This window comes from Rhinichthys klamathensis, unplaced genomic scaffold (genome assembly GCF_029890125.1).
Source record: "Rhinichthys klamathensis goyatoka isolate OS25496 unplaced genomic scaffold, OSU_Roscu_1.1 h1tg000370l_1, whole genome shotgun sequence".
Lineage (NCBI taxonomy): Eukaryota > Metazoa > Chordata > Actinopteri > Cypriniformes > Leuciscidae > Rhinichthys > Rhinichthys klamathensis.
In genome coordinates this window covers 201,743-215,892 of record NW_026606878.1, presented here as the reverse complement: position 1 = coordinate 215,892, position 14,150 = coordinate 201,743, and the positions used below count along the sequence as shown (strand labels likewise).

The window sequence follows — 14,150 nt, the reverse complement described above, 5'->3', positions numbered from 1 at the left end:
GCTTGGGTTTTAAATATTCAAGTAAACAACAAAAATGCCAGCAAACGGCCGCTTTTATCATGTTTGTTTTGCGATGCACGCTGTTTCCAGTGATTTCTTTCTGATTAGTTTTCTGATAAAACTTCCATTTGTTGGTGAAATGATGGGTTAGTGTGACGTTGTTCCAGAGAGGCGTGTTGCGGGCGTGTTTTAGTGACGCGCTGTGGAGCTTCTGGCCCGACAGTGGAAACGCAGGCCAGGTGCTACTGGCCCGAGGCTATTAGCCTGGCACGGCCCGTTTAAAGCCCTGGCCTAGCACTGGCCCGACAGTGGAAACGTGGCTATTGAGGTCTGGAAAATAATCAGAGCCAAATTTGGCTTCTCATTTGCTTTTATTGTATGTTTTACAAGAAAATACTATTCTTAAATACTATATTTTTTTATTTAAAATGAATATTTTTAAATACAGTTTTTCTACTTCAAAATTTCACGTTTAATCAAATGTGCAGTTTCTTTGTAATTGTTTGAGGAATTTACTAGCAATTTCTGAGTGAAAATTGTTTCTACACCAAATCTTTTTCAGTGTGTATTTGAATTATATTGACAGGCAACCACCATTGGATCTCTAGATATCAGTATCGGAGTTGACATTCAGAGACGTTGAGAGGATAACCAAGTTTTAGAGAGATGAAACATGTTTTTCTGTGGCTTCTTATAGAGTTATCTGTCACCTGTCTCATCCTTTTCCACATTAGAAATAAGATCCTTATGTTGGATATCTGACAGATATCTGATTCATTGCAGTGTCCCCTCAGTTGATGGAATTGTATGGCAGAAGAGCAGTTTTGTGTGCATATAGAGATAGATGTGGATTGAATGAAATGCGTTCTGGTTGTAGTTGTTTGAATGCTGATGAATCCGCCTGTCTAGATGTTCAGTGATGTGAAGTGACAGGGCGTCAGGCAGAGTGTTTTGAGTGAGCTCAAAGCTGACCTCTGTTCCTTCCTATAAATATAGAGGCAGAGGCAGGCACACACTGTCTCAATGATGCCGTAACTGAGCCAAAAGCCAGGCAGAACGAGAAGGAGATCTTGGACAAAAAATAAATTAATACTGTAAACCAAGTGGCTAGTTTAAATTTATACCGTATTGATTATTGTAGGCAGCTTTGCAGTTTGAAAAGTCAGTTACTGACAGCAATTTAGGGTGTGGGCTTTGAAGGTTTGGTCATGTGTTCTGACTCAGCACTCAAACCATTACTTTAAAAGATTGGACTCAGTTTAGCTTTGTCATCAGCAAAATAAAACATTCCTTTTGTGTGCCGTTTATCCTCCGTATTGAAGTAAGGCTGGGTCATACGTTGAATATTCACTGTAAATCTGTGATGATTTTGTAGGCAATATAAAATGAATGAACATGAATCACAATTACAGTTCAATGTGCATTTTAATTGGTTATTATTCATTTAATTTAAAGAGACATTTTGTGTAAAATGTTCTGGTTTATTATCCTGTATGAATATATACAGGTGCATTTAAATGAAAATGTGTTATATATAAATCTTCTGTGTTGAGTTTTAGTGGAAAACCTTTAGTGATTATTTTGTAATATATTTTTACTGTATTTACTACTTGCATTCGTTTTGAGTTTGTTTGGCAACAATGTTTTTTTATGAGCTTATTTATGAATTAGAATAGTGTAATGGCATTTTTAAGTTCGTTTTTCTGTTGTTTTACTGTCCTCCGTTCACCTCAGGTTTCTCTCTCTTTTCCCTCTCACTTGACTGCATGTGGCTTTCCGGAGGCTTAAACATTCATTTTTAGCATTTGGAGAATGGTTTTATTTACTTTTGCTTGTAAGTGCAACTCAACCTCTTCTAGAGATATTATTAAAAATAAGTTGAAGAGTTCTATGTTTTCCAGTTCTGAGAGCGATTACGTTGTAATCCTTAGTTTTGGTCTTTTTTTTTTTTTTTTGTGAGGATTTAGGTCAAATGTAATGGAAACTTACTTTTCCATGAGGTAGCGTTATATCCCTGTTGAAGAGAAGAGCAGATTGCTGTAATGGAAGGAGATATGGCTGGAAGGAAGGATTGGGAGATAAAGAAGTGGAGGGAGGGTACGTTTTCTTACGGTGTCCTGTCCACTGTCCAGGTGTAATCCACCTGCCCGGGGCGAGCCAGATGGCAGCTGCTTCAGTGGCAAGGACTGTTGTAGTTCTTAAAGGAACAGTTCACCCCATAATAAACGTAGTCATTTTACATTACTTTTGCACTGAAAAAAAAGTTGATTATTTTCTACTCATTTTAAGTTTACTTTGCAATGCTCTGTGTCAGGTACAATTTACTCAAACAATAAAACACTGAATTAAACCACGCTTTTCAAGTGTATGCTTTACTTAGAACATCTAAGTAAATAAATAATACAATAGATATTGTGTAGACCAGGGGTTTTCAAATTGGGTGAACATGAGCCTCCCCTTACAGTAGGTAAGGACAGCCGAGCCCCCCCCCCCCCCCCATAAGTATTATGGCTGTATGTTAATGCCATCTTTTTATGAATGAAGGCCAGTATCACTAATACTAATATAGCTACTGATGTCTCCATGAAAATGATTTTTCCCCAAATTTTAAACATTTATTAGGCTTCAAAAAATATAACAATTTTTTATTTAAGTTAACTCAAAACAATCCTCACTTAAACCCATAATAAATGTCATATTTACCTGTGCCTTTCCTGTCTAACAGGTATGAAATATACAGAAATTGAATAAGGTTATAAAACAGTCCGCACTGCATACATTATAAATTAAATATAGATTAATCCTTATTAAAGCTACAAGTGTTCTTTAGTCAAGAACAGGGAGTAATTTTCTCTGTTCCCTTTGCTCTTTGGTTAACTTTACTGACAGAGAGAATTGTGGCTCCTATCACTTTAAGATCTGCAGACAGGATCTCACGCATCTCATTCTCACTTTTACTTCCATTTAAGATTTTTTTTAATTAATTTAAGACTGGTATTGTGAGGATACTCGACAACGAGAACATTTTGGCATAAATGTGTGTGTTATTGTTCGTTCAAGCGCGAAAGAGAACTCGATACTGGCGCGCGTCTTTCTGTGAGTCGTGTGTGTGTGTGTGTCTGTGTGTGTCAGGAGGACATTCACTGACAGCGCGTTCTCTTTTGTCTTGTCGCGCATGAATGGTTTAAGAGCATTTGCGCGAATAAGAGCGTGATCATATAACCCTAGCTGAAGGATGAAAGAAAGAACGAATGCTGCGTTAAATACTTTAACATGTTGAAGCTGGGCAAAAATTAATCGCATGCGTCAACGTTGACAGCACTACTTGTCATACATTACTGACAGAAAAATGCTGCGGTTTAAAGTGGATTCGTTTTCATGGTAGGCCTACACAGAATGTTTTTAGTAAGCTACATAGGATGTTCTACAATAAATATTTAGCTAACGTTAACAGTCTGAAGTTACCTAGCAGCAATGTATGTTAATCTTTCTTCGCATGTCGCGCCTCCCCTGTGGCTCTTTGGCGCCCCCCAGGGGAGGCGCGCCTCACCTATTGAAAACCGCTGGTGTAGACAACATATTTACATAATAGAAGTAATGTACCACCCGAACACAGAGATCTGAATACTTGGTACACACTACACAATAATGATAACATTTGTTGGATAATTGTTGAGTATGAATGTGTCATTTTGAGTAGCAAATTAAAGCAACACTAAGTAAGAGTTTTTACCTTAAAATAATGTTTCCAAAATCGTTTCAGTGGTTCATCAAGTCGTAACAGGGTGAAAGGCACTTATGCCTCCGCTTTGCGGTCCTATATCTGCTATACCCACGCTATTGGCGCTTTTCCATTACCAGTACCAGCTCGACTCGACTCGCCTTGGCTCGCCTCGACTCGGCTCGCTTTTCGCTCCGTTTTCCATTGCAGAAAGTACCGCCACAAATAGTACCCGGTCGTCATAGCGACGCATTTCGTTCCTCGTTGCCCCATCAAGCTCTCGCTGGATCCTCTCTTCGGCAACCAAACAAAGGAATGTCTGCACCTCCTCGTTTGACCACGGCGTATTCTTCCAAGTTGCCATAATAATAGTAGTAAGTTTAATAACTATCTCTGGCCAAACTATTTAAAAATGGCGGGGTTATTCTGGATACTCCATCTGGCACGTGCAATGATGACGCAGATTCTCTGTGACCAATCAGCAGTCGGCATTGTTTTCACGTCACATTTTAGTATCGGCTTAGCTCGCCTCAGCTCGCTTAGAACCTCGCCGGAGGTGGTACGAAAAAAAGTACCCGAAAGCAGGTACAGGTACAACTTTTACACAGTGGAAAACCAAACAAAGGCGAGTCGAGTCGAGCTGAGCCGAGGCGAGCTGGTATTGTGTAGTGGAAAATCGCCATATGTAAGATTGCCAGAACGGGTCGAGTTTCTGTAGTTCTAATGAGACATAAGAAAACTACAAATTTGACTTGCTTTACGTCAAGCGGTACAATAGTCATTATTTTGTTTTTCTTCGTTTCTGATGTCGCAATACATCATACTTTCATGAAATCATGCAACATACTCTACCTTGTCTGTGGACATCGTTCATTCCAAAGCCGGTGCTGGATAAACAACGAGCATTCGTGCGACAGTAGGCTGCGGTAGGCTAAATTATTTACGACAGCGGTAATGGACAATTCCACTTCCAACCTGTAGGGCGACCGCAGAGGAACAGTTACTTGGTGTTGCTTTAACTCCAGATGTCACAAAACAGCAAGTTATTAAACCTAACAACAAAAGCAATGCTAAATACAGCTGGAAAACTGTGGAAAAAAATAACCTTAAAAATTATTCATGCCCCAGTGCATGATTAATACACCAGAATCATCAGAAAGTTGAGTAGGTTTTACTTAATTTTATATTATTGCTTTAATTTCTACAAGCTTAAATTGAGAACTAATATAGACTTTGCTTCGCACACATTTGGCAATGTGTTGGTCCCTAAGTGACTGCCAACTCCAGTCTCAACTCGGCCCCGCCTCTAACACATGCAATACATTCCTATTATTTCTGAATGGCTCTCTCTAGAGTGGAGTTGTCCTGATCTCCTTGGAGGAGGTGATCATGTTTAGCAGAAGCGCTGTGCCCTGTTCTGTCTAGCTAATTCCTTGCAGTGAATATTTTTCCCTTGCTATGCTTTGCTCTGCTGATTTGAGCTGCAAATAAGGTAGATATAACATTGCAAATCTGCAGTTGTTGATTGTGTTTTTGTGTGTAGAAGCTTGTTGTTGTCTTTGTGCTTGTTCGGAGGTTTTGATTTTTGTTTCTGTATTTTCATTGCACAATTTGAGCCTTCTAAAATGTCCTGTCTATCAGCACTTAAACAAATACTGTACAGCTGTGTCTAAGAAGTTGCTGGAATTTTTTTTTTTTAATGTATGTGAACAAATGTGTGAGATTTAAACTTTTCTTTAATATAATATCATTAGAAATGAATAAATATACACTGGGGGTTGAAAGTTTGGAATAATTAAGATTTTTTTTTTGGGTGAAAAAAGTCTCATCAAGCTGTGCTCACCAAAGCTGCATTTATTTAATAAAAAATACGGTAAAAGCAGTAATATTGTGGATTATAGTTAGTTTATAGTTATAGTTTAAAAAGCTTAATTAGCTAATTTAAAATTTAAAACGCTTAATTAGCTTATTTAATTAGCTTTCTAAAAAGCTAATTAAATGATAAGAGGAATGTACTATTGTTCAAAAGTTTGGTGTAAAAAATTTTTTGTGAAAGAAATTAATACTTTTATTTAGCAAGGATGCATAAAATTGATCAAAACTGACAGTAAAGTCATTTGTCACAAAAAATAAATTTCTGTCCAATAAATGCTGTTCTTTTGAACTTTCTATTCCTCAAAGAATCCTGAAAGAAATCATCACAGTTTCCACAAAATATTAAGCATTACAATTCTTTTAAAACTTTGGAACGGTAGTGTATGTGTTACGGACTAGTCAACTAACTAATTAGTGAGGTCGACTATTTGTTAGTCTCAGCCTCAGACGTCACACCCACGGAACGTTGGCTAAACGTCTGATGCATATGGTACACTTAACTGGAAACACTTCAGGAATGTCAAAGTCGTCATCTGATTGGTTTAATTTTATCAGATTTCCGGGGGGGGGGGCGCGAGTGTCGCGTTTATTTTCGGTCCGCCGGGAAACAAAGCGCAGACGTGTGATTGCGGAAGAAAAACTGTTGTGTTTACATGAGTGACAATGAGCATTTATCAAGATCAGCTGAACGTAGGATTCTCAAAAGTGTGCGAGGTTCACGGCATAGACTCTTGAAGTTTTCTTCTCCTTCTTTGATTTTCTATGCTGACTGACTTGTTGCACGCCGGTCTGTTGTTGTGGGGACATTTCCACGCCCCGAAACGAACTGTAATTGGTTGTTTTACATGTCGGTCAAACGGCCTTATGGGCGGGCCTTGGCCAAAGAAAGCTGCTATGAATTCCAGACCTTCAGCCGTCAGTCTGAAGGTCTGGCTACGCGAGAGAGACTAACTATTTGTAGATTGCTTTCTACTAGTTATATATATTTTAGTTAAGCATAACAGACAGCAGTGTGAGTTATGTTTTACCTGTTGACTTTAAAATAATCCCCTTTAACACATAATCATATCTACAGAAATAATGTAATTATTTATTTATGAGAATTAGTCAACTAGTGACTAGTTATTATCAACTAGTTTTCACACTACATATTACCCTAATTTAAGAAATGCACCTAAACGGTTACAGAACAAGAGAAACTGTGAAGCTTTCAAGAGATTTTCATATGAAAGGATCTATCAAGCTGGCATACAGTAAGAGAAAGTGAAAAACAAAAGACTCATGAGGTTTCACAGAGACTGGCACCTCATTACGGGCCAGATTTCTTCAGTATAACACCTATACAGTATGTGTAACACCTGTGGTTGAAGTTGAATCATGTGATTCATTATAGAAGGAAAAAAATAATACGGATATTTTTTATGCCTCCACTACGGCTGTATTAACAGTAGGGTAGGCAGTGTTTTTCATAAACACTTTTTGTTATACTGGTTGAAACTCAACTCAATTATTATCAATCAATGATAGAAGTGGTCTAAATATTAAAAAATCTACATATATCTTCTGTGGAAGTCTCAGGACTAAAACATGTTCGTCCAATCATTGCATTCATCACGAATGCAATAATATGATGCTCCACCCACCTGTCAACGTGTGTTTTTCCATGTCATCACATCAGCGCGTTCTGTAAGGCTATGCAGAGTCGTAGACAGACGTCAGTCACCGAGCACCGCAAGCAAACAGCAGGAGGGTGGGATCTTATGTTTTCAAAGCTAGCTTGCTATTGCTAGCCTATCCGAAATTGCCTACCTTACCTTTAATCAATACAAAGCCATTGATGGGGTTGTGAAACCAAATCTCTTATCACACATGTACACAGCTTTGTAAATGCTCAGAGAGAAGGACTGTTTACTTGAGTCCAGCCACAAGCGGCAGCTGCCTTTTGTCGTGTGTATCCCTGATGAAATACTTCATTGTCTCTTATAAAACACATCTTTGTTTTGTAGCAATACTGGGTCACATGACACGAGTGGCCCTTCTACACACGTGATCTCTTCTATAAATGCTATTTTATCACTAAATTTACTAGTTCTAAAGCAAAGGGAAGTGGTACAGACTGTTCAATTCATCTGGTTTTTAAGTTTAAAATGATAAACCCTTGATATTTGCCACAAATGCAGTAATTTCTAGGGTAATTTATTGAGAAAAATGCTGGCAGTGGACATTGGTGCCATGTTTTGGTCTATCCCAAAGGCCAGCAAATGCTCAATGGGCTTGTGATCATGCCCAAGCCAGCATCGCCGCACTCTCTCAGTAGGAAAGAATCTAAAGTTAGAGCCACAGTACATTTCAATGGAGTAAATCTACATGAAAATAAACCCAACGTGAAGTATGTCGACCACAGACTCTCTTCAGACTGAAACTTGAAATGGACTGTCAAACACATACACAAACACAATATACAGAACATGATACAAAGGCTAGGAACAAAACAAAGAAACAAAACCGTTCAGTCTCGTGGAGGAACAGTTTGTGGGGGCTGTGATTGTCTCTGGTAGATAAGATGCACAGGGGGCAGCGAGACCACAGAGACCACAGAGACCACAGAGCTCCTTCCTCTGCCGCCGTCGAGCGGAAGCCAAATCATTAAAGCACTGGGCATGCCTAACCCTGTCACATTCCCTGAAGCTCAGCCTCAGACAACATGTTTTAAATGCCTGCACTTATGTAACGGTCGTTTATGCATTAATCCTCCTAGTCTAAAATATATTTTCATATCATTTAAATGAGCTTACATGATATAAGTAGCTCAACTAAAATGTATGAAACCTGTCAGATATTAAAGCAAGATGATGAAAAAAGCACAGGAAAAGAACTGCGGTGAGAAGATGTAGAATGAGAGACAGAGACAGAGGTAGGGCTGAGAGTGCAGAATAGGTATTGGACTGAAGCCACAGAGCTAAAGTAAATACGGTGTGGCATGCGTATGACCTACATAGAGCCCGGTGAAGGAGGTTAAAGCGTACATTGTGCCAGACCTGTTCATTAGCCTTTTATTTCCTCTCTGAGAAGAGTGCAAGGAAGCAGGCGCCAGGGAAAACTGAAAATGTGTGATTTGTTTTAACTCTTCGTCTCTCTCTGTTGCAGGAATATAACATGACCAGATTAAATGGATAAAACCAGTCACTCTTCAACACCCAGGATCATATGGTGAAAATGAAACGTCTCTTGTACAGTACAGTTAAAATAACCCAAAATCTAGATCACTGACTCTTCAAGATTAACCAAGATCTACTTCTCAGTCCACATCGGCCCTCTTTTCTCGTCACGCTTGCCCTTCTCTGGTCAGAGCCACCATGTACGGTAGTGCCCGATCCGTGGGTAAAGTGGAGGGCAACCACAGTGGCGGGAGCAATCAGAGTCCCGGTCGTTCGCCCCGTCTCCCGCGCTCGCCCCGTCTGGGCCACAGCCGCACCAACAGCACAGGGGGCAGCGGAGCCGGAATAGGAGGTCCAGGGGGTAAAACCCTTTCCATGGAGAACATCCAGTCCCTCAACGCTGCCTACGCCACATCTGGCCCCATGTACCTGAGCGACAATGAAGTGGTGGTATCCGGCCCGGACCTGCCGAAGAGCACCATGACGCTGGGCCGCTCGGGGGGCCGGGTGCCTTACTCCATCCGCACGACTATCATGGGATCCAGCCCGAATATCGCCACCGGTTCGCCCGGCTCCGCGTCCACCGATGCCATTGCTTTCGGAGACCACCATATGCCTTCAAACCTGGCGTCCACTGTGCCTCATTCTCTACGCCAGGCGCGGGACAATACCATCATGGACCTGCAGTCCCAGCTCAAGGAGGTGCTCAGGGAGAACGAGCTCCTGCGGAAGGAGGTCGATGTGAAGGAGAGCAAACTCAGCTCCTCCATGAACTCTATTAAGACCTTCTGGAGCCCCGAGCTGAAAAAGGAGCGGGCGCTGCGCAAGGACGAGGCCTCGAAGATCGGCGTGTGGAAAGAGCAGTACAGAGTCGTCCAGGATGAGAACCAGGTGAGAGAGATGAGCTGTTGTGTACTTTCTCCACGATTACGTGGAGAACTCATTTTAAGACAACATATTCACAATGCATTTAACTTCTGTGATGTGACATTTCAGAGTAAATCAGAGGATCTGGCAGGAAATCATTTAGCTTCAGATTTGATGTCTTTTATGCTCGCACCTTATTTAAAAAACAATATTGATAGGGATGGATTAATATAACAATTCTGGATGACAAGTCATAATTATTTTCATGTTTTGGCCTGAAAAACTTTACCAATAAAACACTAAAATTTAAATAAAGATTAAATTAATTAAACTTTTAAATTAATTAAGTTTAAATGAGCATCAGATGATGATTAGATGACAAATGTAATATAAATGTAAAAATAGGTGGAAATGAGCTTGAACAAATACAATTTACAACATCTGTCGACATGTATGCCGACATTTTATGCACAGAGATGCGCCGATACGTATAATTATTTATATTTGAAAGCCGATAACCGATATATTGGCCGATAAATCGAAATCCAATTTGTTTTATAATTTTTGATAGCCTGATTGCAAAAACGAAAGTCTCACCATTAAAAGCCATGTACCAAGCACACAATAATAATGTTAACAAACAAGAGAACATTATAATTCTGTGCTTGGGACATGGCTTTTAATGGTGAGACTTTCGTTTTTGCAATCAGGCTATCAAAAATTTAATCAATCAATCAATCAAATTGGATTTAATTGGAATGACAAAATAACCATCCCTCATAGGCTATTTACTTCTGAGTGAGTAGAGCGGGCTGTTATGAAGGGGCGGGACATTTCCCGAACATGCGATAAGTGGTGTCAATCAAAGCACACTAGCCCAGCTAACCAATCACAGCACATTTCGGAAGGAGGGGCTTCATCGAAACTGTGCGTTCACCCAAACTGGGGAGAGGGGACCTGTAATAATGTAAAAATACATGAAAAATTATGCGTTTTTTGAACAATCAAGCATGAAAACATATTCGAGTACACCCCAAAAACAAAATCAAGAGGACCCCTTTAAAATATTTCAAATAGTGAAGTTTTAATTTTCATTAAATAAATGCAGCTATGGTGAGCCTAAGGGACAAAACATAAAATCTTACCAACCATGTATTCCTAAATATATACAGTATATATATATATTTTTTTATCGTAGCATCTGAGTTAAAAATTTCTAGTTGTAGCTACATGTTGGTCAGTTATGTGTCTGAATATCGTCTCTTTTCTCTTCTGTAAGCTGGAATATGCAGGTCTTTTTAGAGCAGTTTGCAGTAGCCAAAGGGCTTCATCTGATGAAACACTATGATACAAAACAGTGCAACTGGCTCTGAGAAAAAAAAACCTATTACTTGCAGATTGGATCTGATTACTGAAGAACATTGTACATGGCATGTCTTTAGAAATAGCTCTATTTGTCTTTGTGTTTTTTTAAAATGGCTTGCTGAGAGCCTCTGAACATCTCAGATGAAGCTGATAATCAGAGCAGTTTGTTTAGTTCACACTGGAACGTGTTACGATATAAAACAAACACTAGATAAGTGGATCTTTTGCGTTTTTACATTAAAATGAACAACAGTTTAACAAAGTCTGATTCATCTGCAGATTCCTGCTCATTTCTCTTCTGCAGACTGTAGTTTAACACATGCCCATCCTGACATTTCCCGTTTTATTCTCCTTCCTCCATGCTGGATTTTAGCTCTGGTGTAAGCTGTAATTTAGCTATTTCCCATGTATTTTTAGGGCCTGCAGTCTACAGCATGTTGCAGACTACAGCTAGCACGTGGCATATATATTAACTGTTATCATTATACCACCACTTCAACTTCAACAGAAGATGTTTTATGTATTTAGTCTAGTCTACAGTATGTGAGTCTGGCATAGCCAGAGTTTTCACCATCGAGAACTGGAACCTTGAGGAAAGACCGTCTGTACATCGCAGTGCAGTGTGTATTTGTAGTTAACTTTGAACTCAGTTGGATTCCAGGGACCTTCAACACTCTTTCGGCACATGGCTCTGATCCTGCTTTGCTTTTGCCTGGGCTGAACCATGAGGCTAATGAGGGGCTCATAATCATTACCTTTGATGCCTTTCATTCAGGTCTCCTGTTTGAAGGCTCGGGTGATGTTCTTTGAGTAATCCAGTGCAGGGTTTAAAACATACGACACCCCACATGGTCTGCTTAGTACAGGGAACTGGTATATTTGACTGATGAAGTCATGAGGGGGTTTATCAAGATAAACTAGATCAATATTCAAAAGAACCTTGATCAGTTAAATGAACTCATCAAATTCTCTGGAGAGAGAGGCATTCAAAGAAGGGATGAAGGAGCAGGATAAAGTGGATTGAGAGTTGAATGCTCCCTTTGAGACCTGTTCAATTATGAGATGTGACACAGCAAACTATTCTAGTCAGCCAATTCTCATTCATTCACCTCCTCTGCTCATATCTCTCTCTTCATTCATTCAGCCCACATGCTAGTTCGCTGGATTCGTGAGCACACTCTTTCACTTTCCTTTAGGGATGCACTGATGATAATATTATGGATGAACTATAAAAGCAAAAATGATAAATATGCATTTTATATTATATGGGATAACTGAGGAATTGCTGATAGTTCAAAATATTTTTTCTTTTGTTTGAATAATTTGTCTAAAAATTAATCGTTTTTTTTTAATGTCTAAATAATTTTAAATGAATGAATTTAGGCAACCCAACATTGATATACAGTATGAGATTTGCTAAAGATTACATTTAAATGTGTTATTACTAGTGTTTTTAAAGATTAACTTTCGTTAGATAATGGCAAAGGTAATCTAAATGTAAAAATTGGCAATATGAATTAAATATGCACTATATTGTTACCGATATATTGTATATATAGTATACTGTGACAGTATTTTTTTTCTGTTATAAATACCTTTCTCACTCTTATTTTTGTCATATGCATAAATGTGGACATGTTGTTTTCAAGTCTATGGATTTAAAATGATCTTTAGTCTTTTTCTTCCAGTCTTTCTCGTGAACATCTGCTGTGACATTCCCAATATTAGCAAGCACGTTCATGCGAGCCTTTCAGACAGAGCGACTGAGCCAATCGGGTGTCCATCAAAGTGTGTTTTCTGTAAGCATGTGTGTCTGCCCTCTGAGGAAGCGAGAACAGATGGCAGACGCGGCTCCTGATGCGCTTACTGTAGTAGTGTTGTAAAAGGTCCAAAGATTCGCGCCCCAATCCCTCAATCTCCTTATCAAACAGTGTCACTTTTCACAGCCAAGTTCCGCCCACACCAATATTCACTGTTCCGGTCAGACTGTTTGTTCCTAATCCGAAATGTTTGAGTCACATACTCGGAGGAGAGCACAGCAGATAGTGTAGGGGTTTGTTTGCTGTGTCATGTCAGTAAATGTAACCTAGAAGGGTAGCAGATGGCCAAGGGTGGAGCTAGGAGCCGGCCAAACCTCAGGTCATCAAGCTCCACACTCTCAGATGGAAATAAACATCACATGCTGCGCTGAATGACTAGGAACCATGAAAATATCTCACATGATTTTCTTGTACAGTACTTCCTCTTGTCCTGATTATGGTGTGAGGTCTGTATTTACTCATTATGAAATAGATAATCAGCCCATTACTCATAACAGAATGACTGTGTCATACAACATGCTGTGTGTACACTGTAGGAGCAGGGCTGTAAACCCCATAGACTTGTCCCTCTCGATCAATATGGGGTTTTAAGCTAGCCTGGTTAAAACCAGACCATTCTCAGTTGTAACTGAGTTATGGTCTGGCAAAGCATCATAGACAAATCATTTCCAGAGGGGCGTCACCAACGGACGTCGCGGATAGACCTAAAACCAATCAGAGCGATGAAGGAGATGACGTATGCAGAGCGGCGGAGAAACATCTCCGAGTGTTGTTCTTTGCTCGGTTTTTAACTAAAAGGAAACGTTCAAATCGCTTAAAACAGACGCGATAGCTGATTCGAACGAGTGATGTTCGACGGCGGCATCCATCTTTGTAATGTAGGCTACAAAATCTGCTTCAAAATCCCAGCGCTGTCGTCATCGTGTAAAGCCCGCCCCAACGTTTCTGATTGGTGCCGCGATTTCGACGGATTGGAAATGGGCTTGAATGAGCTCTTTGCCAGACTAACTTTCAGAGCAAATCTAAATTTGCCGGAAGTTGTCTGTTTTTTTTTTCCCAGGCTAGTTTTTGGTCTTGGTCTTCTAAACCCACAACACGTGTAATTAATAGCCTTAACTTCTGCCCTGCCATTGACAATCCCGGCAATCTGCATTTTCAATGTTATGTGGTAGAGGGCGATATTAAGCATCTTTTGAAAGAGTACAGAACCACCAGATCCAAAAACAAGTGAAGAAGCAGCAGAAACAACAAGCAATAGAAGCATTGCTTAAGCACATGTAAGCTAACGTGTTCATCAGACATAAAACCGCATGTAAATCAAAACTGCTTAACATTACAGAATGA

At 39.7% G+C, this 14,150-nt stretch overlaps 1 protein-coding gene across 1 annotated transcript in view; it reads left to right on the top strand.

Annotated features, from left to right (window-relative positions):
• Positions 1-14,150, top strand: part of erc1b (ELKS/RAB6-interacting/CAST family member 1b) — a 198,416-nt gene that overhangs the window by 5,588 nt on the left and 178,678 nt on the right. Inside the window, exon 2 of the mRNA XM_056233411.1 lies at positions 8,744-9,645. Within this exon, the coding sequence (XP_056089386.1) occupies positions 8,953-9,645 (693 nt within the window). The 5' untranslated portion in view covers positions 8,744-8,952. The remainder of the gene's footprint in view (positions 1-8,743; positions 9,646-14,150) is intronic.